The 24,337-nt window shown below is 39.5% G+C and overlaps 2 protein-coding genes across 2 annotated transcripts; both read left to right on the forward strand.

Annotated features, from left to right (window-relative positions):
- Window positions 1-4,183: 4,183 nt before the first annotated feature.
- On the forward strand, window positions 4,184-5,136 carry LOC116646465 (olfactory receptor 52K1-like). The gene is given in 2 exon segments (XM_032427226.1): window positions 4,184-4,273; window positions 4,276-5,136. Coding segments are annotated over 2 exon segments (951 nt in total).
- Window positions 5,137-17,561: 12,425 nt separating this feature from the next.
- Window positions 17,562-18,521, forward strand: LOC116646323 (olfactory receptor 52L1-like). The gene has a single exon (XM_032426927.1). The coding sequence runs from the start codon at window positions 17,562-17,564 to the stop codon at window positions 18,519-18,521; it is 960 nt and encodes a 319-aa protein (XP_032282818.1).
- The last annotated feature ends 5,816 nt before the right edge of the window (window positions 18,522-24,337 follow it).

Here is a 24,337-nt window from a genome sequence, read left to right on the forward strand (position 1 = left end):
CACACTAATCTAGAGTTCTAATTCTGAGACTTTTCTTTATTTTCTGGGCCTGAGTTACTGTGTCTGTTACCAGTGCCTCTTAGACTGGACTTTGTGTTGCTCTTGCTACTTGTTCTGCCTACTCCTTCCTCCTCCGCTGGGGCTCTGGGCTGGTATTTTCTGCTTCATAATACCTCTCTGCAGTTTCAGAGACATCATAGCATCTTCTGCTCTAAGCTCACTGTTATCCAACTTGACTTCTGTGTTAGGAAACTGAGTGTTTCATATTAGGATTCCTAATCTTGGCTCTACCTGAAATGACACCTGCTATGTCTTCTTCTTCCCTCTGGAACTGGTTTGGTACCCTTAGAGCATGGCTCTCAGAAATGGATGACCTGATTTGGGTACTGACCCTTACCAATAAACCTTGTGCTGTTCCCTTCCCATATAGCCTATGTTGCCCTTTGTCTTTCTGATAAGGGAGCATCATTCTAAAGACACAGGTCTTACTGAGTCCTGAACCATAAATATGCATGGGTTTGTTCTTGTTTTTTTTCCTTTGGCTTTACAAAACAAATAATTTTTCTTCCTGGACTTGAAGAATCCATGAAAAATCTTGCATGTCACCACAAGTGTTCTCTTGTGTAAGCTGTACACACTCAATTTTTTGAATCCTTCTTAATCCATCAAATCCCTCTCAATCAGATCCTTCATAATCTTGAATATCCTCCCATAGATTAACCTGGCACCATTTTCAAGAGTGATTTTGGTGGCTGAGATGAGAATCAAATGTAGAGAGATTGGTTAAGAAGGGACAGAGTTGTAGGTAATTTCACTTAAGGTGAGATAATATATGGATGGTAGTACCTACAAGACTTGGCCTACCCTTGTACCTACCATTTTGAGTTCAGGTATTTGACATTATCTTCACTCTTATTCCCTGGGCAGGTTATCCTTTCTCATAAAGTCTTCTACTTATTAATCCATTCTTCCTCTCATGGTTCCACCTATATCATGGGGGGGGGTCATTTAGGTAATGTTGTATGTTGGTCCTGGTGTTGGCCCTCCCCATCCCTGCCTTCTTTCTCACTCACTCTAGATCAGATCATGCTTGCCATCAAATCAGGTAGTCCCCACTCCCTATGGCAGGAAGCTTTACCTTGTTTCTGGATGCAAGGCCTCTCTTGACATGGCACCCTGGAGTAAGCTATTCAAAATATTCTCTGCTGGGGCTGTTCCCTGGGGTCCTAGTAAGAAGAAGAGACCTTGTTGAACCTTTGTCTGAAGAAGAGGCAGAAGTACTAATTGGTGTCTGGGTGGTGGGAGCTTCATTTTGGATCCCTATAGGCAATGCCTGAAAAGGTGCCCATTAAATACCCTGTTTTTGGAACTTGACTGGTAGCTTAACTTCTTCTCATCCTTCTGTAGGTTAAACAGTGCAGCTCTTTGGTGAGTAGTGGCTAAGGGTAGGCCCAAGGAAGAGAGATACATACAGGCTTCATCCACAAATTAACTTTTCACCAACCTTCCCAGATCTGGATAATCTGATAGACTGTCTGGGGTGGAAATGCATGGTCTTGATATCACTGGGAAAAATTGGAAATACCACCAATACTGATGATGTGTAGATCATCAAAAGTCTATTTGGGCCTTTTGTGTTATACGGACACAGGCAAGGGAAGTATCAGGAGTGTGAGAATTACTTACTCCCAAGCAGGCAAACATCTTTCTAGTCCTGGCTCAATGGTAAGCTATTTGTAAGTCTGTTCCTCTTTGAAACCCACAGAGTGAGTCATAGGGACACATTTATGGAGACACCTCAATCTGTGTCCTAGATTCTTCTGGTTCCAGGACCCCCTCCCTCCCTTAACCTTCCCTTATGGAAGTAAAGGAGCTGAGCTTACTGGGTCATACTTTTCCTTGAGGTACAAGGTTATAATGAGGGACATTTGCTGGGTCCTGAGGGGCATTAGAGGTAATTATTTCTTAAACTGTTCTGAGCTCCAGGTCATGTTCCACAAGGCTGGCTGAGGCTTAAGGATGGGCAGCTTTGAGGATCATGTGAAGCAGATGCTCAGGTGGTCAGAGCCACATTTCTTGACACCATTCAACCCCTCCTCCCCCACCACCAATGCACACAGCAGTGTTCCCTGGGGTTGCTGAGGGGTTAGGAAGGAAGAGGGAAGCAATATTGGAGATGATATGGTATTTTTGACTATGTGCCTTTGGGTTAGTAACCTAGTCCTGGTTATATAATAGCCACCCATTGAATGAATATATCATCCCTTGTCAAATCAAATGCATTGCTTCTGAATCTCTGAAGTTTCTGTTGCTCATAAGCAGATTCCTCCAAATGTGTTATTTATTTTTTATAATTCAGTGAAAATAATATACTATTTTCAGCTCTTGACAAAGGATTTTCACATATTATATCTCATTGGATTCTCACAATGATCCTGTGAGATGGGTTTTAGTATATTCATTACACATGTGAGGAAACCAAGGCTTGGAAATGGTTAGATGATTTCCTTCAAGTCACAGAGCTGACATATGGCAGAAATAGTACCTCAAATCAGGACCTTGACTCCTGGTCCAGAGTTTATTCCAGGACACGAGGACTATTGGTCTACTCTAATCTCCATCTTCCCAGCTCTCATGCCTTCTGCTGAGGTTACACAGTCTCCTTAGTGGTGGTAGTGACTGTATGGGCAATAATCACATAGTTTCTCTTGGAGAGAAAAGCAAAACATTCTTGGCCACTTTAAGCTGTGCTGTTTCTTCTTTCTTGGATTATGCTCCTGGCTGACTTCTCTTCTTTCCCTCATGCTTAGAGACCACTTATTTCTGTCATTGGAATTGTGAGATCAACCCAGCTGCATCTTTTCTGCCTGGAATGTGAATCACTTATCTTATGATCCTAAGCCCTCTTAGACCCTAGACCTAGATCTCTCTGTTTCCTTGTGTTTTTCTTTCACATGAGAGAATTGTGGCACTGGAGGTATTGAGGGGTGTTGGGAAGACCTGTACTCCCTAAATTGTTCTTTATCTGCCCTGCTATTTGATCCCTTTACTGCACACCCTTGGCCACCCAGCCCTGGATGTTCTTCCTTGGCCCGGCAGCAGTCACTGCTAACACACAGAGAGGGTGATGACTTCCTAGCTAGGGAATCAGGGATCGGTTTGATGTGAGCTCTTGTCTGATTCTGTCACTAAATTGATCTGTGACCCTCGGCCATTTTACTTCATTTTAGACCTCAATTTTCTAACCTACAAAACAATGGTATTGGGCACAGGATATATTGTGGATCTGAATAATTTTGTATACTTTTTGTGATTACATGAGAAATGGAACTGGAGGGAATGTCTGCCCATTTTTTCTTCTGTTCTCATTAATTTGGCATGATTTAGAATTCTTTGGCTTTCACATGACAGTTATTACCAAGAGCTTCTGTTTTTTACAGATCACCACAAATCTGAACTTTGTTTCTACCTCTGTACACCACTACCTTGAAGGAGAGGGAGATACAGGATTGAGATTCTGGGGAGAGAAACAAGATACATATTTGTGAAATGATTGCAGAATAATTGCAGGAAGAACCTAATCAATTTTGGCATCATCAGGGACCATTTAGTCTGTAACATGGCAGTCAAGTGAAGTTTGGAGGAGTGTGACATCTCCAAACTAAGGGAGTTTGGAAACTCCCTTAGTTTGGAGTTTCCAGATGTTAGGATTTTTGACAGTTTCAGATAAAGGTTAGTGATATGAGACTAAAGGACCATGTGAGGTCAGTGCTGATTGAATCCAGTCCAGAATTCAGAACTTGGGAATGTGAGCATGATGGGAAGGATTTTTATTTAACATTAGTTTCTGGGCATCTACTTAAATCTGGTTATGTCAAATTGCTCCAGGTCATAGATTTATTAGCATATTCAATTCTGGAACCTGGTTTCTGAACTTCTTGCCCAATGCATTTCCCACGGGACCAAGCTGACTTGCCTCTTCTGTGTTTGAAGATCTTGCAGAAATATTAATTAAACTGAAAATTATTTTTGACTGTTTATTGAGACCTATGGGGGAAGAGTGATGGTAACAGTGTTGTTAGTGGGACCATATATCTGGAGCTCCCGATCTCCACATGCACTGAATTTAACCTGCCTCCTTTCTTTGCAGTAGCCCTTCACTCTTCTAAGTGAGATGATCACCATGATTCTTTCCAATAATTCTCATAACTTCCCACATACTTTCTTCTTGGCTGGCATACCAGGACTGACTGCTGCCCACATTTGGATCTCACTCTTCCGTTTTGCTTCATGTTGTTCCTGGCAGTGACTGGGAATTGTGTTCTGCTTTTTCTTATCTGGACCAAGCGCAGCCTTCATCGGCCCATGTTTTTCTTTCTTGCCATGCTCTCCTTTGTTGACCTGGTTCTCTCCCTCTCCACTCTGCATAAGATGCTGGCCATCTTCTGGTTTGGTGCTACAGCTATCAGCTCCCACTCCTGTCTTTCCCAGATGTTCTTCATCCATACATTCTCTGCTATGGAGTCAGGAGTGCTGGTGGCCATGACCATGGACCATTTTGTGGCCATCTGTAACCTACTACATTATGCAACCATTCTTAGCCCGGTTGTTGCCAAGATTGGAGGCCAAGTGGTGCTGCGAGGTGTGGGGTTGACCATCTCCTTTCCAAGCTTGGCCCATCGGCTGCCCTACTGTGGCTCTCACACAATTGCCTATACTTACTGTGAGCATATGGCAGTAGTAAAGTTGGCCTGTGGGGCCACCACTGTGGATAATCTCTATGCCTTTGCTGTAGCAATCTTTCTTGGTCTGGGTGATGTAGCCTTTATTGTTTATTCCTATGGACAGATTGTGAGGACTGTGATTCATTTTTCTTCACCTGAGGCACGTGCTAAAGCAGGCAGCACATGTACGGCTCATGTCTGTGTCATCCTCTTCTTCTATGGACCAGGCTTTCTTTCTGTGGTCATGCAGCACTTTGGCCCACCCACAGCCTCTGCTGCTAAGGTCATCCTTGTCAATCTCTACTTGCTCTTTCCCCCTGCATTAGACCCCATTGTCTATGGAGTCAAGACCAAGCAGATCCAGGAGCAGCTGTTTAAAATGTTAAGGCCCAAGCAGATTGATCCCACCTGAGTATAGTTCTCATCAGCTGGATCTCAGGGCAACGGTGGTCCTCCCCTATGGGGTGGGAGCCCCACAGCCCAGGTCATTTACCTGGTAGGGATAGTCAAGAGAAAGCAAATTAAGTTTTCTTCTGTGTTTGGAAGTTGGGAAATCTCTTCTGAGGTCTATATAGTGTTTAGGTATTGGGATGGAAAACAGAAGTCCTGAGGTATCTCAAGCAAGTAATTTTTTGAATACATCTTTCTTCTAAGAGTTTGTGATTTACTTGTATTGATGAGATAAATGCATCAGGGAATTAAGAAACAATGAGGACATCTGTGGACCTGGAACAAGTGACTTAGAAGATCAGGGAAAGATGAACTGGGTGCCTATTTGTACATATGAGAACATGGGCCACTTCCCACCATCATGACACTGACACATAGGCAGTTTGTGGGAGCTGATAGGCCTTCTCTATCAGTAAAACTTTGGCATCATAGAAGTAAGGGTGGCAAACTATGGAAGTTCTTTAGAGTTTCAGGTTCATGAGAGAAACTCTTTAAAATACTCATGTTCCACCTGATTCTAGAAGTGCTTTAGTCCACATGCTTTCATCCTGTTTTTGAGATGGATGACCTTCTCTGACTCTATTATGTATTTTTAACCTCTGAGAGTAATGATAATTTTTCTTTCATTTCTTCATTTTTAGTCTCAAGTGCAGAGCCTTGAGTTAAAGTTTATTGCGCACAATAATTATTGTTCTAAATATTGTTTATTTTGTCTTCATTTGTAATGCTTTTGGCCATTCTCTTCCAGTTCCTACTATTGGCACTCCCTTTTTAATGTGTTTCTTATATGTTCTTAAGTATTTACATATCCTTGCAATGTATGTAGTGTTGACTGAGTGCTTTGTATTCCTAATATACATAAGTATCCTTCTCTAGTTCCTCAAGTCCATGCTTCCTCCACACATGGGTAGTCTGGGATCTTCCTAATGGGAATGCACCTCCCTGTCTTTATCCTTGCTATTCCTACTCATGCTCTCTCTCTAAAATAAATAAATAAATCTTTAAAAATTGTATATATATATATATATATATATAAAATTATATATATATATAAAATGATTGGTTGAATGATCTCTGTCCCCCATCTCTACTAAATGATAAATTGCATTGTATCCTTAGCATAGTACCTGGCACATGATAGGCACTCAATAAATGTTTAATTAAATGATGTAATGTATGGTGATTAAAATAACAATAAAAAATTTTAAAAAATAAATGTTTAGTTAATAAATTTTTTTATTTTAATGGACTGTATCATTGCTAGCATATTTCCTCATCAGTCACATTGATTTATGCATAGTTTGGATTAAATGAATACATAAGTCTCAAATTGTGACATAGGCACTCGATAACTTTTTATTGAAGAAATGAAATAAGTTGTCACAGAACTAGCATTGCAGTCATAATCACTATTAACACTACTATCTTTACTGCTATGATTGTGATGAACACTATCTCAACTTTCAAATGTAATGCATTTTTTTAAATTATTATGTTAATCACCATACATTACATCATTAGTTTTTGATGTAGTGTTCCATGATTCATTGTTTGCGCATAACACCCAGTGCTCCATGCAAAACATGCCCTCTTTAATACCCATCACCAGGCTAACCCATTCCCCCACCCCCTCCCCTCTAGAACCCTCAGTTTGTTTCTCAGAATCCATAGTCTCTCATGGTTTGTCTCCCCCTCCGATTTCTCCCCCTTCATTCTTCCCCTCCTGCTATCTTCTTCTTTTTTTTTTTTTTTAACATACAATGTATTATTTGTTTCAGAGGTACAGGTCTGTGATTCAACAGTCTTAGACAATTCACAGCACTCACCATAGCACATACCCTCCCCAATGTCTATCACCCAGCCACCCCATCCCTCCCACCCTCCACCACTCCAGCAACCCTCAGTTTGTTTCCTGAGATTAAGAATTCCTCATATCACTGAGGTCATATGATACATGTCTTTCTCTGATTGACTTATTTAGCTCAGCATAATACCCTCCAGTTCCATCCACGTCGTTGCAAATGGCAAGATTTCATTCCCTTTGATGGCTGCATAATATTCATTATATATATGTACCACATCTTCTTTATCCATTCATCTGTCGATGGACATCTTGGCTCTTTCCATAGTTTGGCTATTGTGGACATTGCTGCTATAAACATCAGGGTGCATGTACCCCTTCGGATTACTACATTTGTATCTTTGGGGTAAATACCCACTAGTGCAATTGATGGATCATATGGTAGCTCTATTTTCAACTTTTTGAGGAACCTCCATACTGTTTTCCAGAGTGGCTGCACCAGCTTGCATTCCCACCAAGAGTGTAGGAGGGTTCCCCTTTCTCCGCATCCCCGCCAACATCTGTCATTTCCTGACTTGTTAATTTTAGCCATTCTGACTAGTGTGAGGTGATATCTCATTGAGGTTTTGATTTGGATTTCCCTGATGCCAAGCGGTGTTGAGCACTTTTTCATGTGTCTGTTGGCCATTTGGATGTCTTCTTTGGAAAAATATCTGTTCATGTCTTCTGCCCATTTCTTCATTGGATCATGTGTTCTTTGGGTGTTGAGTTTAAGAAGTTCTTTATAGATTTTGGATACTAGCCCTTTATCTGATATGTCATTTGCAAATATCTTCTCCCATTCTGTCGGTTGTCTTTTGGTTTTGTTGACTGTTTCTTTTGCTGTGCAAAAGCTTTTTATCTTGATGAAGTCCCAATAGTTCATTTTTACCCTTGCTTCCCTTGCCTTTGGTGATGTTTCTACAAAGAAGTTGCTGTGGCTGAGGTCGAAGAGGTTGCTGCCTGTATTCTCCTTTAGGATTTTGATGGACTCCTGTCTCACATTGAAGTCTTTCAACCATTTTGAGTCTATTTTTGTGTGTGGTGTAAGGAAATGAGCCAGTTTCATTCTTCTGCATGTGGCTGTCCAATTTTCCCAACACCATTTGTTGAAAAGACTGTCTTTTTTCCATTAGACATTCTTTCCTGCTTTGTCAAAGACTAGTTGACCATAGAGTTGAGGGTCCATTTCTGGGCTCTCTATTCTGTTCCATTGATCTATGTGTCTGTTTTTGTGCCAGTACCATACTGTCTTGATGATGACAGTTTTGTAATAGAGCTGGAATTCCGGAATTGTGATGCCGCCAGCTTTGCTTTTCTTTTTCAACATTCCTCTGGCTATGCGGGGTCTTTTCTGGTTCCATACAAATTTTAGGATTATTTGTTCCATTTCTTTGAAAAAAGTGGATGGTATTTTGATGGGGATTGCATTGAATGTGTAGATTGCTCTAGGTAGCATTGACATCTTCACAATATTTGTTCTTCCAATCCATGAGCTTGGAACATTTTTCCATTTCTTTGTGTCTTCCTCAATTTCTTTCATGAGTATTTTATAGTTTTCTGGGTACAGACTCTTTGCCTCTTTGGTTAGATTTATTCCTAGTTATCTTATGGTTTGGGGCGCAATTATAAATGGGATCGACTCCTTAATTTCTCTTTCTTCTGTCTTGTTGTTGGTGTATAGGAATGCCACTGATTTCTGTGCACTGATTTTATATCCTGCCACTTTACTGAATTTCTGTATGAGTTCTAGCAGTTTTGGGGTGGAGTCTTTTGGGTTTTCCACATAAAGTATCATATTATCTGCAAATAGTGAGAGTTTGACTTCTTCTTTGCCAATTCAGATGCCTTTTATTTCTTTTTGTTGTCTGATTTCTGTGGCCAGGACTTCTAATACTATGTTGAATAGCAGTGGTGATAGTGGACATCCCTGCCACGTTCCTGACCTTAGGGGGAAAGCTCTCAGTTTTTCCCCATTGAGAATGCTATTCGCCGTGGGTTTTTCATAGATAGCTTTTATGATATTGAGGTATGTACCCTCTATCCCTATACTCTGAAGAGTTTTAATCAAGAAAGAATGCTGTACTTTGTCAAATGCTTTTCCTGCATTGATTGAGAGGATCATATGGTTCTTGATCTTTCTTTTATTAATGGATTGTATCGCATTGATTGATTTGCGGATGTTGAACCAACCTTGCAGCCCAGGGATGAATCCCACTTGGTCGTGGTGAATAATCCTTTTAATGGACTGTTGGATCCTATTGGCTAGTATTTTGGTGAGAATTTTTGCATCCATGTTCATCAGGGATATTGGTCTGTAATTCTCCTTTTTGATGGGGTCTTGGTCTGGTTTGGGGATCAAGGTAATGGTGGCCTCATAAAATGAGTTTGGAAGTTTTCCTTCCATTTCTATTTTTTGGAACAGTTTCAGAAGAATAGATATTAATTCTTCTTGAAATGTTTGGTAGAATTCCCTTGGGAAGCCATCTGGCCCTGGGCTCTTGTTTCTTGGGAGATTTTTGATGACTGCTTCAATTTCCTTAGTGGTTATAGATCTGTTCAGGTTTCCTATTTCTTCCTGGTTCAGTTTTGGTAGTTGATACATCTCTAGGAATGCATCCATTTCTTCCAGGTTATCTAATTTGCTGGCATATAGTCACTCATAATATGTTCTTATAATTGTTTATATTTCTTTGGTGTTGGTTGTGATCTCTCCTCTTTCATTCATGATTTTGTTGATTTGGGTCATTTCTCTTTTCTTTTTGATAAGTCTGGCCAGGGGTTTATCAATCTTGTTAATTCTTTCAAAGAACCAGCTCCTAGTTTCATTGATCTGTTCTACTGTTCTTTTGGTTTCTATTTCATTGATTTCTGCTCTGATCTTTATTATTTCTCTTCTCCTGCTGGGTTTAGGCTTTCTTTGCTGTTCTTTCTCCAGCTCCTTTAGGTGTAGGGTTAGGTTGTGCATTTGAGACCTTTCTTGTTTCTTGAGAAAGACTTGTATTGCTATATACTTTCCTCTTAGGACTGCCTTTGCTGCATCCCAAAGATTTTGAACAGTAGTGTTTTCATTTTCATTTGTTTCCATGAATTTTTTTAATTCTTCTTTAATTTCCTGGTTGACCCATTCCTTCTTTAGTAGGATGCTCTTTAGCCTCCTTGTATTTGAGTTCTTTCTGACTTTCCTCTTGTGATTGAGTTCTAGTTTCAAAGCATTGTGGTCTGAAAATAGGCAGGGAATGATCCTAATCTTTTGGTACCAGTTGAGACCTGATTTGTGACCCAGGATGTGATCTATTCTGGAGAATGTTCCATTAGCATTAGAGAAGAATGTTTATTCTGTTGCTTTGGGATGGAATGTTCTGAATATATCTGTGAAGTCCATTTGGTCCAGTGTGTCATTTAAAGTCTTTATTTCCTTGTTGGTCTTTTGCTTAGATGATCTGTCCATTTCAGTGATGGGGGTGTTAAAGTCCCCTACTATTATTGTATTGTTGTTGATGTGTTTATTTGCTTTTGTTATTAATTGGCTTATATAATTGGCTGCTCTCATGTTAGGGGCATAGCTATTTACAATTGTTAGATCTTCTTGTTGGATAGACCCTTTAAGTATCATATGGTGTCCTTCCTCATCTCTTATAGTTTGGTTTAAAATCTAATTTGTGTGATATAAGGATTGCCACCCCAGCTTTCTTTTGGTGTCCATTAGCATGGTAAGTGGTTTTCCACCCCCTCACTTTCAATCTGGGGGTGTCTTTGGGTCTAAAATGAGTCTCTTGCAGACAGCATATCGATGGGTCTTGTTCTGTTATCCAATCTGATAGCCTGTGTCTTTTGATTGGGGCATTTAGCCCATTTACATTCAGGGTAACTATTGAAAGGTATGATTTTAGTGCCATTGTATTGCATGTAAGGTGACTGTTACTGTATATTGTCTGTGTTCCTTTCTGGTCTATGTTACTTTTAGGCTCTCTCTTTGCTTAGAGGACCCCTTTCAATATTTCTTGTAGGGCTGGTTTTGTGTTTGCAAATTCCTTTAGTTTTTGTTTGTCCTGGAAGCTTTTTATCTCTCCTTCTATTTTCAGTGACAGCCTAGCTGGATATAGTATTCTTGGCTGCACATTTTTCTCATTTAGTGCTCTGAATATATCATGCCAGTCCTTTCTGACCTGCCAGGTCTCTGTGGATAGGTCTGTTGCCAGTCTAATGTTTCTACCATTGTAGGTTACAGATCTCTTGTCCCGAGCTGCTTTCAGGATTTTCTCTTTGTCTCTGAGACTCGTTTTAGTATTAGATATTGGGGTGTTGACCTATTTTTATTGATTTTGAGGGGGGTTCTCTGTGCCTCCTGGATTTTGATGCCTGTTTCCTTCCCCAAATGAGGGAAGTTCTCTGCTATAATTTGCTCCAATATACCTTCTGTCCCTCTCTCTCTTTCTTCTTCTTCTGGGATCCTAATTATTCTAATGTTGTTTCATCTTATGGTATCACTTATCTCTCGAATTCTGCCCTTGTGATCCAGTAGTTGTTTATGTCTCTTTTTCTCAGCTTCTTTATTTTCCATCATTTGGTCTTCGATATTACTAATTCCCTCTTCTGCCTCATTTATCCTAGCAGTTAGAGCCTCCATTTTTTATTGCACCTCATTAATAGCCTTTTTTATTTCGACTTGTTTAGATTTTAGTTGTTTTATTTCTCCAGAAAGTGTTTCTCTCATAACTTCCATGCTTTTTTCAAGCCCAGCTATTATCTTAAAATCATCATTCTGAACTCTAGTTCCAACATCTTACTAATGTCTGTATTGATTAGGTCCCTGGCAGTCGGTACTGCCTCTTGTTCTTTTTGTTGAGGTGATTTTTTCCGTCTTGTCATTTTGTCTTCCAGAAAGTTGCCGCTTTTCTGTTCAGAGAATTGTTGCTATTCTTTTCTTCGATCTCCTGTTGAGTTCATAGGTGTTCAGAATGGTTTGATCCCTATCCAGCTGAATTCCTGGGACCAGACGAAATCCAGGTCTCCTACTCCTCTGCCATCTTGCTCCTCCCCCCCAGTTCTGTCCTGTAATTTCATTTTTTAAAAAGGTTTCAACTGGTGATATTTTGGACATTGTGCAGATGCACTGGAGAATGTGAGTATCTTATAAGGCAATCTCACTGCTGTGTATAAACATAGAAGAAGCAGAAAAATGGGATTTATCTTCCTCTTTATCTTCATTTGCTCTTCTTTTCTTCATTATTTTCTTCCTCATCCTGAGTATTTTCCAGGCTCTCCGTGTGATGATGAAATGAACTTGAAAATATAGAAACTATGATAGAATGTGATAGTGCTGTGGTGGATGTTGGTTCCAAGTCACTGAGACTAATTCTCCATGGGAGGTAAGGGGCAGGAAAGGGACATGGGTTGGATTAGGTTAAAGAGATGCTATGAATGACCAGGGTTTAGAAGAGTATGAGCGTACATTGTCAAGAGGGTGGATGAAGGGTTAGGGCTAAACTGATGGTCCCTAAGGGGAATCTGCTTCAGTCTTTCTCTTAAGTGGCTTCTGCTCTATGCCATGCTCAATGATCCCATGTTTCCTCTGTTAAATATTAATCTTCAATATTATTAGTAAGAAGATAGCACAGCAGCATTATTCACAGTAGCTAAAAGGTGAAGACAACCCATGTGTCCATCAGCTAATGAATGGATTAACAAAAATGTAGTATACACATATTAGTATTCAGCCTTAAAAGAAATGAAATTCTGACACATGCTATGGCATGGATGAACCTTAAACATTATGCTAAGTGAAATAAGCTGGACACAAAATGACAAATATTCTATGATTCTTCTTATATGAAGTACCTAGAATAGGCAAATTCATAAGAGACATAAGTAGCACAGAGATTGCCAGGGCTTAGAGGAGAGAGGGATGGGAATTATTGTTTAATAGGCACAGAGCTTGTATTTGGGATGATGGGAAAATTCTGGAAATAGATATTGGTGATGGCTGCACAACATTGTGAATGTACCTAATGCCGCTGAATTATACCTTAAAAATGGTTAAAATGATAAATACTGTGTTAAATATATTTTACCACAATAAAAAATGACAACAACAACAAAAACACCCCCAAGAAGATAGCTCTTCAAAGAAAAGGCAAAAAGTGGAGACCTCCTTCTTCTCCTATCTCTGCTCCATAGCTCGGAGTGGAAGAAAGGGCTCCTGGAGATTGACAGTAGCTATAAGATTGCAGAGGAGGATTCCTTAGTGGGAGGATGAGTGACATTTAGTACCAATGGGTGTAGACTTCTTTATGTGCTTTAGTTAAACTTGTTTTAAACAATTTTAGTCTGAATATGCTGTATTAATGTAAAAAATGTTTTATTTATTTACTTATTTGAGAGAGAGAGAGAGAGAGCACAAGCAGGGGGAGAAGCAGATTCCAGGGTTTGATCCTAGGACCCTGGGATCATGACTTGAACCAAAGGCAGATGCTTAACCGACTGAGCCACCCAGGTGCCCCTAGTGTAAAATCTTGATGATGTGAGTATCTCCTGTTGCTCAGCTCTTACTCCATGGTACCTTGAGCCCTTGAGAAAAAAAAAAAAACTTTGCACATAGACTCTCTCGTTTAATGTCTACAAAATGTATATGAAGCTGGTACTCTCGTTATATCCATTTTTTTTTTCCTGACAAAAATGTTATACTTCTACTAAGTGGGGACCATTCATTTTCTTACACTTTTCATACCTCTGATTTGGTGGTGAGTTCATTGTTGCTGTTCCCCAAAGCAATTTTCAGGGTTTTTTTTCCCCTGGAAAAACAGACTAGCAAACAAGTAAGCATGGACTGGTGCTTTGCTGTTCATGTCATTCATGCAAATCATTCTCTACTACTCCCAGTTACTGGTATCTCTCCTTGTTGCTATTCTTCATTAAATGATGACTAAGTGGATGTGTTCTCTATTTTTTGCCCCCCCCCCCATTATCCTGGTGCAAGACTTCAGGATTTATGCGAATAACCCATTGAACACTCTGTGTTTTCATATTTTTGATTTCTTTCTCCCAAGATCCCTACCTCATTTACCCATTCCCATGACATATCCTTGAACTTCTCTGGAGATCGCTGTGTTTGTCTCCAACACATCTCCCAGCATCTGTGCTTCACCTCTTATGCATACTCCTAGCATATTTGATAATTAGATTCTGCTCATGTCTCAGTCTTCTGCTTAAAATCTTCATGATTTCCACTTCCCACTGTCCTTTAACATGACCTAAAACATCTCCTATGGTTCCTGCTTATACACCAGGCTTAGTTCCTGAGTACTACATCCCCAAATTTCATGATTCTTTCAAGTCATTGGCAATACCAAGCTCCCTTCCCTCTTGCCTCAGGGTTTTTGTATACTTAGCCTACCCCCACAGCTCCTTTCACTCTTAACCCATTCTTCTGGTCACTAACTTGAATTAGGGGGGCTTTCCTGCATTTTCCGGAATGAGAAGTTTCTCTTATTACATGCTTGACATCCTGTAGTTTTAATTTATAGTACTTATAACCGTTATTAGGTTTCTGTGATCACATGATCACCATCCCATGAGCCATGATGACAAGGATTGTTTATCATATTGCTTGTTTTGTTTAACATCTAGTAGAGTATATGGATTTGGTTGATATTTAATACCTACTGAATGAATGAATGAATGAATGAATGAATGAATAAATGAGGCTTCTCACCAACTATGAATGAAATACATTGTTGCCTGGATAAATGAAAAGACTGTGCAATTGAAACATCATTCCAAAGGAGAATGTGGCCACTGGGGTGGACTGTAGCTGCTTTAGCAGAGATGTGGCCTAGGGAAGGGTCTGTTTGGTAGTGGGGAGATATGATAGAGGAGGTCTGAGCCATCTCAATGGGAACTTGCTTGGATGGACTGTCTGAGAATCAGTATCTATCCCATACTTGTTATGGTATTGGAGTTGATATCCATGGACCTATTGCAATTTCTCAGAAGAGAAGCAGAGTGCTTAATTCACTTGAGAGAGGTGGTGTTTGTCTTAGATTGGATCCTCTAGAAACAGATACTGAGGCAAAGATTTGCATGCAGGAAGCTTATTGTGAAATATACTTGGGAATGACACCTGTCAGGGAGTGAGGGAAGCAGGTGGAAAAGAGGAAGAAGTTAAACTATGATCTAGTTACCCCAAATGCCTGCACTGCTTCCATGGGGGTGCTCTTGAGCTGAGATGGTCCTTCAGTGTTGTTTCAAAAGACAAAGGTTCAGGTCTTTGTATTTATACTTAATGAGTCATTGGGTGAGAGCTTCACTCAGAAAGGAAAACTAATCATGGGTGAGTCAACTCTCTTTGTCCAAGGGAGATGACTCAATAATGAGCTTTTAGCAGCCAATACTCTCAGCAGATGGAGGAATGAACAAGTTTCACCACAGAGTCCACTGAAGAATTTATTGCTCTGAGTTTGACCTGTGAGAATGAGAAATCTGAGCTTACAGAGAAATATGAGGTTTCCTAGCTCACTGAGCATGCAGCTTCCTATATGACAGCCATCAAGGTAGACAGGCTTAGAGGTGATGACCAACACTGGACAGACATGAACCACCTGGTCAGGTGCAGGTGCCACTTTCTGTTCTGCCTCTCTGCCTAACTAGCTATCCCTGGGGCAGTGGACTTAGCTCTGTGGGCCTCCAGCCAATCTGGATGCTAACTTTAGCCCTGTCCAAAGGTGTCTGTGTGTCCTCTGGGACCTGTCAATTGGTAATAACATCTTGCCTGCTCAGTGTCTTATTCACAGTCACTGGACCTACCTGCGGGAAGTATCAAGAATGGACTTATCTTTCATGGTAGGATTACAAAACTAGGTATAAATTTGTGCATTATTTATAGAATAACCTATATATCAGGACTTTATACATATCATTTAATTAATATTTATAATAAATCAGTAAGATTTATATTATTTGCTCTACTCTCAGGTGAGGCAATCTACACTCAGAGAGTTTAAGTATCCCACCATGGTTTCATTTGTTGAATATGAAGGGGACAGAATTTAAGCATAATTGTCTGCCTACAAAGCTTATGTTTATCCCCTGTACTGTGAAGCCTCTACCAGCTAGTTTATAATTATGAAGTTTAATGAGAAATTATGAACTTTACTTGAGACAAACCATTAAGGCACTGAAAGGATTTCTATAATTAGATAAAACAGAAATTGTGGATGAACAAAAAAAGATCACAAAATAAAGTGCTCTTAACATGATTAGTGTGGTTCAACAGCTAATGAGTCCTTCTAAGAGACAGTAACCAGTGGACTCTGAATTTTGAAGGATGAGAAAGCCCAAGTCCAGATAAAAGAGAAGGAAGAAAGAATATGCAAAAGGCACATGTAAAATAAGTTGCTGCACTCATATAATTACGAGAACATTGGAATAGTTCAAGCAAGACATGTATGTGGAAATTTGTTAAGTATAAGTCAAAGTAATACAAAAGATAGCCTTTGAAAGCCTTGTTTGCTAGTCTTGAATGTGTAATTTTATTCCATGGATTAAATGGACTAACAGATTTTAATCTTAGAAGTGACATGACGACATGTGAATTTTAGATGTATTTTATAATCCTCTGCCTTAAGAATGCACAGTGGATAGGAAGGGGTTAATGGAAAAGCCAGAAAGATCTAAGGAAATAATCCAGGTGATAGAAGTTAGGAGTGTGCACTAGGCAGTGACACTTGGGGGTGAAAAGGATGAGTGGGTCAAAAGGGGCTAAACTGCAGTCAATAAGAACTGGTGACAAGTAAAAGGGAGGAGAGATAAGAATGAGTAAGGATCATTTCAAATTTCTACATTTGGTTGGATAGGTACAAATTGTGATTTAACTCAAAAAAAATATGAGCATGAAGGAGGTAGAGTGGATTTGGGAAGAATAAGCAAGTTAATTCAGTCTTGAATCATTGAGCATTGGTATAGATATTTAGGTATAGATAAATGCAAAATGGATCTGGGTTTCAGAAAGGTATTTAACTCAGAAACCTAGATTGGAAGAAATTAAAGTATATAATTGGTTAAAATATTAATAAATGGATGAAATCAATCAGAGATAATGTACAGAACAGGGAAGGGAGGAGAGAATGGGACCCTGGAATCAAAAACATATAAGGGAGAGGTAGACGGAGAAAGTGGTGGGATGGGAGACATAGGAGGAACAACTGTAGGCTGCTGTGCTTTGGAAACTGAGGGAGAATACTTTAAAAGAGATCAGATTGATTTACAGTGAGGGGATACAGAGGATCCTTTCAGGTGGACATTCCAAGTGAGAAGTAATTGAATGGTAGAGTTTAACATCTCTCTAAAAGCAGCATGTTTACTCTTATCTGTAAATGAAACTAGACCTCTTGCAATTCAGACATGTGGATGTCTCACCTTGAAGACATTATCTCAAGAAAAGGGGCTTCTCACTTTATTTGCTTGTGTTTCACGTTCAGCTTCTTTCTTCTCATGAAGGTGGTAGCCAGATCTAGACACTGGGATAACCCACCAGGAATGGAGAGATCATGATTTTGGTTTCTTTTCTCTATTCTGTGTGCAAGCCATTGACAATGGCCCTTAGTAATTCTAGCTGGAGGCCACTCCATCCTTCTTTTTTCCTGATGGGCATCCCGGGTTTGGAGGAAAGCCAGCACTGGATAGCACTGCCACTGTGTGTCCTTTATCTCCTTGCTGTAATGGGCAATGTCAGCATCATCTTCATCATCTGGACTGACCCATCCTTGCACCAGCCTATGTACCTCTTTCTGGCCATGCTATCTGGCATTGACCTGGTGCTGGCCTCCTCCACTGCGCCTAAAACCCTCGCAGTGCTCCTGGTTCATGCCCATGAGATTGGGTACACTGTCTGCCTGATCCAGATGTTCTTCATCCATGCTTTCTCTTCCATGGAGTCAGGTGTACTTGTGGCCATGGCTCTGGATCACTATGGAGCCATTTGTCACCCTATGCACCATTCTACCATCTTGCATCCGGGGATCATAGGGCGCATTGGGCTGGCATTGCTGGTATGGGGGTTGGTCCTTCTCCTCCCCTTCCCTATCCTGTTGCAGAGACTCATCTTCTGCCAGGCCACCATCATAGGCCATGCCTATTGTGAACATATGGCTGTGGTAAAACTTGCCTGCTCAGAAACCACAGTGAACCGAGCTTATGGGTTGGCAGTGGCCCTGCTTGTGGTTGGGCTAGATGTTGTGGCCATTGGTATTTCCTATGCCCTCATCCTCCAGACTGTGTTGAAGGTACCAGGGGGTGAGGCCCGACTTAAGGCCTTTAGCACATGTGGGTCTCATATTTGTGTCATCCTGATCTTCTATGTTCCTGGAATATTCTCCTTCCTCACTCATCGCTTTGGCCACCATGTACCCCATCATGTTCATGTTCTTCTGGCCACCCTCTACCTCCTTGTGCCACCTGCACTCAGTCCTCTTGTCTATGGGATGAAGACCCGGCAGATCCGCCAGTGAGTACTTAGGGTTGTCTCCCTAAAAGGATAGATCTGAACACATCCCAGTTATTTTCTTCTGAGGCTCCTGCCAAATGTACTGCCAGGAGGCCCAGGCTAGTCTAGGCTATGTGGATAGAGACCATTCCACAGTGAGGAGTTCTTCCAGTCCTGCTAGTCTCATGGCAAAAAATATACCTGGGAAATTGGCTTCATCAGTAAATGGGTTACTTAGATAGCAGGATTTGTGATTATTTTTACCATCCTTTTTTTGCTCTTGATCCCAGTATTTCTCTACTCCTTGTGATATGGGACTTGGAGATAAGATCAATAGATGATACCTCTGGATATGCCATTTTTTTCCTGCCTTCACCCAATGACTGTGGATCATCATCTAGTAAAGGAGTGGGAAGTCCCAACCTTTGCATGGTTTTAGTTTTAGAGTGCCTTCAAACCTTTAAAATTCCATGAGCTCTAGGTCTCTGGGTTCCCTTGTAGTAAGAGAGTGTCTCTCAAAGTATTTGAGATGTCCACTATGTGAGAAAATGCCTTTTATTACAATATGGGTGTTACTCATTTATTTAAAATAGACCTAAGTGGGGCAGGTAATGTAATAGGCTCTAGGAATAATATGTTATGATTCTTATTTTCAAAATATAAATTTATATGTATATAGTGGATTTCTTTTTTAAAAAGGTCTATTTGGATTTTGGATTTATTATATTTTAATTTATTTATGTGTTTTGCTTAGGATAAAGAGGGAATAAGACCCAGTATTGAATATATGTATGTTTTTAAGTATTAACTTAACAAAACAAAAGTAATCATGTAATTGTTATGATCTAATAAGCATAATATTTGCTAGTCTGGTGTTGGTAAATTTTTATTGAATTTATAAATTATTATTATATTTATTAATAAATATAGAACTAGTTATGCCACTTGAAAAAAGAATTTCTCTTTCTGAAACGTGGATATGGGGAGTGATGTCAATTAGATCCTCCCCATTTCTAGTAACATGAACTGGGTAAAGCTTATAAGAGACTTGTCACAATTGGTATATTGCATCCTGTTTGTTGGATGTTGCCCTAAAATCCTAAAAAGTAGTACATTTTGTTCAGCCCTAGAAGAAGAAAGTCACTGTTGCCTTGCGGTAGGGTGCTCTGGTGTTGAGAGGGTCCTAACCACTCAATAGTGGTTAAAAGGGTAGAATGGATGGGTTAGTGTTCCAGTTTCTTCTTTCTTGGTAAATTTTTCTCCTAATAAATAATTTTCAGGTACAGAGTCAGTACGAAGTCTTCAGTTTGGTTGGCACACATGGGTGAATTAGGGAGGAGTCATATGAGCTCTTATTGCAGGAGCAATTACACATTCTCATCACCTTGGTTGTAGGCCTAGGACTTGAACTCTGGTGAGTTGTCTTGGGGAAGCCCAGGATGTGGTGTATGTTGTATCACATCCATGGGAAAACTGTCTTGGCCCTAGAGCTACTTAGTTTAGGTAGGTTATTCAAAGTACGTTTTGTTCTCTCCTCCCATTTATACCACTTGCTGATGCTTGGGATGTGGGTATGATGGTGGAATCTGAAGAGCTTCCTTGGATCACAAGATGGAAACGTGTGCTGAAGCTGGCAGAGCAACACTGTAGAAGAACCTGTGTCCCTGAAGCCGCCTGGGCCACCAACCCTGACTTAAACCTGGGACAGAAGCGTGTATCTGGGTTAAGCCACTATGTTTTGGGGGAATCTTTTTGCAGCTGACTAACCTATAGCCTAAGGAGTAGATGTTTTTCATCTCAGATCATCTAGGTGGGATATGTCTTCCGCCTGAAGGTTGTCTTTTAGAATTTCCTTTTGAAAAGGTTTTCAGTTCTTGCTTGTCTAAAAACCTGTTTATTTTACTCTCATTCAAATTTACTATCAGAAAATGTTTATGTCATTTTCTTACTGTTTTATTTTCTACTGTGACTATAGTTATCCCATATATCCTGTTTCATTCCTAGCAGTGTTTATTTGTGCCATCCCTGATTTCCTTGCTTATCCATGTTAAACATTTATCAATAGTATGAAAATATTTAAATGTTTAAACTTATATCCATTTAACTTAATGTTAGCACTGGCTTTTTAGCTTTAACTTTTCTTGTCACATTTTGCACAGACAGGACTGTATGACCCAGCTGCTCTGGCAATACAAGAACAATTCCCTCATCAATTCACTAAAGGATTCTTTTCAATTTCTGTTATCAGTTCTTATGATTCTAAACTTGGATTATTTCCTGAATCTCTTAATAAGAACATTTCTCACATCTGCATCAAGCTTTAACTTTCCCCAGTCCTTTCCCTAACTTATAGTTCTACCCTCCACACATACATACCTACATCAGTTTATAGATTTCCTCATTCTGGTTTTTCTATAAAGCCAATGCAGTCAATTTATAAATTCCAGAAGTATTTGAAAGTATACGACCCAATCCTAGAACATTTCCCCATATTCTAGAAATTTTATTGAATTATTATTTTTATACCTCTTTAGTCATTAGATTTCAAACTATATTACAAAGCTAATAGTTTTGTAATAGTGATAGTAATAGTTATGATAGTAATCAAAACAATATGGTATTAGCATAAAAACTGACACACAGATCAGTGGACCCGAATAGAGTCCCCAGAAATACACTCATGCATATATGGACAATTTAATTAGGACAAAGCAACTACAAATATGCAGTGGGAGAAGGATTATCTCCTCAATATTTAGTGTTGGGAAAACTGGATATCCATATGCAGAAGAATGAAATTGGACCTAATCTTACACCATACACAATAATCAACTCAAAATGGATTAAAGACATGAATGTAAGACCTGAAACCATAAACCTCTTCAAAGGAGACATAGGAGGTAAACTTTTTGACATTGGTCTTCTTAATGATTTTTTTGGATTTGATATCGTAAGAAAACACATCAAAGACCAAAATAAACAAGTGGTAGAACATCAAACTATGAAGTTTCTGCATAGCAAGGAAACCATCAACAAAGTGAAAGAGCAACTATGGAACTGGAGAAAATATTTGCATACCATATATCTGATAAGGGATTAATATCCAAATTATATGAAGATCTTATACAAGTTAATAGCATAGAACCAAACAGTCCAATTAAAGATGGGCAGAGGAACTGAACATTTTTCCATAAAAGATGTACAAATGGCCAACAGGTGCATGAAAAGGTGTTCAACATCACTGATCATCAGAGAAATGCAAATCAAAACCACAATGAGGTATCACTTATCTGTTAGAATGGCTATCATCAAGAAGACAAGAGATAACAAGTGTTGGTGAGAATGTGGAGAAAAGGAAACTTTAAAAAAAAAGATTTGATTTATTTATTTGTCAGAGAGAGAGAGAGCACAAGCAGGGGGAGCAGCAGAAGGAGAGGGAGAAATAGGCTTCCTGCTGAGCAAGGAGCCTGATGCAGGACTTGATCCCAGGACCCTCGGATCATGACCTGAGCTGAAGACAGATGCTTAACCAACTGAGCCACCCAGGTGGCCCAGAAAAGGAAACTCTTGTGGACTCTTAATGGGAATTGGTAAATTGGTTAATGGCTATTGTAAATTGGTGCAGCGACTATGGAAAGCACCATAGAGGTTCCTCAAACCTGTAAAAGTAGAACTACCATATGATTCAGCAATCCCACCTCTAGGAATATATCCAAAGGAAATGAAATCCATATCTCAAAGAGATATCTGCATCCCTAGGTTCATTGCAGCATAATTTACAATAGCAAGACATGGAAATAGCCTAAGTGTTCCTCAACAGATGAATGAATAACAGATGAATGAATAAAAAACTGTGGTATATATATATATATATATATAGTGTGTGTGTGTGTGTATATGTAGTATATATGTTATATATTTATATATATATGGAATATATACATATATTCCACAATACCACACACACACACACACACACACACACACACACTAGAATATTATTCATCCATAAAAAAGGAAATCCAGTCATTTGCAACAACATGGATGGACCTTGAGAGCATTATGCTAAGTGAAGTAAGTCAGAGAAAGATAAGTAGTATATGTAAAATCTTAAAACAAAAACAAACTCATGGAAACAGAGAACAAATTGGTGGTTTCCATAGGCAGGGTATGGGAGTGGGATGGGAGAAATGGGTGAAGGTGGTGAAAGGTACAAACTTCCAGTTATAAGATAAATAACTTTTGAAGATGTAAAAAAAAAAAAAAGGTAACTTTGAAAGAGAGAAGTAAATCATGTTGTCAGTCCAGCATCTTGAATCAAAACTATTATAACTGTAGCTAAATTTTGTGATTTTACTTTGTTGTATATATCCCATGCTAGACTAGAATCCAAGAAGGCAGGAGTCTTATATATTTCATTTACTTCTCAATGCCAAGCGTCTGACTTACTCCTCAGCACAACAAACATCCTCAATAATTATTTGTGATACTAGATTCAGTTAATACACAAACTTGATATAGTGAGTGCTCTCTTTTTCCTTTTATTAAATTTTAATGTGATTTTCTGTTTAGGACTAGTGGAACAGATTCTCCATCCAAGATTAGCTGCTCCTCACCTGAGAGAGACAGGGTGCCTCCCTGAGAGTAGGAAGCTCAGGAGTGCTGTTGGAGTTTGAAAGTGCAGATTTCTCACTGTTTATCCCCTCTGCATTCATAGCAGTAGAGAATGCCCACAAGGAATTAAAGAGGGAGTAGAGTGAAAATAGAACCTAGTAAATTGCATATGCATGGCTCTCTGGTAAGTCGTGATTGGAAAATGAAGGTGAGATCTGAAGACAAAGAGGAGGCCATCAATTTAATTCCCTTAATTTTAGGTCTTAAAACCCCAACCCACTCCCTTTCTGTGCCCAGATATGGCGAGATTTTGTTTGAAAATTTGGTTACAATACAAATACTCAGTAATTTGTAAGGAGAATTTGGAGCTATAGCAGAATGTAAAACAGTATGGAGGTTCCTCAAAAAGTTTAAAATAGAATTACCCTATGACCCAGCAATTGCACTACTAGGTATTTACACACAGGATACAAAAATACTGATTTGAAGGGGCATATGCACCCTGATGTTTATAGCAGCATTATCAAAAGTAGCCAAATTATGGAAGGAGCCCAAATGTCCATTGACTGATTAATGGATAAAGAAGATGTGGTATATATATAATCAAATATTACTCAGCCATCAAAAAAATGAAATCTTGGCATTTGCAATGACATGGATGTATGCTAAGTGAAGTAAGTCAGAGAATGACAAATACCATATGATTTCACTCATATGTGGAATTTAAGAAAAACACAGGTGAATATGGAGGAGGGGGAAAAGGGAGTGAGGCAAACCATAAGAGACTCTTAACTAGAGAGAAAAAACAGGGTTGATGGAGGGGAGGTGGGTGGGGGATGGGCTAGGTGGGTGATGGGTATTAAGGAGGGCACTTATTTTTTTTTTAATTTTTTTTATTGTTATGTTAATCCCCATACATTACATCATTAGTTTTAGATATAGTGTTCCATGATTCATTGTTTGTGCATAACACCCAGTGCTCCATGCAGAACGTGCCCTCCTCAATACCCATCACCAGGCTAACCCATCCTCCCACCCCCCTCCCCTCTAGAACCCTCAGTTTGTTTTTCAGAGTCCATTGTCTCTCATGGTTCTTCTCCCCCTCCGATTTCCCCCCCTTCATTCTTCCCCTCCTGCTACATTCTTCTTCTTCTTTTTTTCTTTCTTAACATATATTGCATTATTTGTTTCAGAGATACAGATCTGAGATTCAACAGTCTTGCACAA

The sequence above is a fragment of the Phoca vitulina genome, unplaced genomic scaffold (assembly GCF_004348235.1).
Source record: "Phoca vitulina isolate PV1807 unplaced genomic scaffold, GSC_HSeal_1.0 scaffold36, whole genome shotgun sequence".
NCBI classification, from domain to species: Eukaryota; Metazoa; Chordata; class Mammalia; order Carnivora; family Phocidae; genus Phoca; species Phoca vitulina.

Coding starts and splice junctions, on each gene's coding strand:
- LOC116646323 (XM_032426927.1), top strand. CDS start 17,562: ATGATTTTGGTTTCTTTTCTCTATTCTGTGTGCAAGCCATTGACAATG.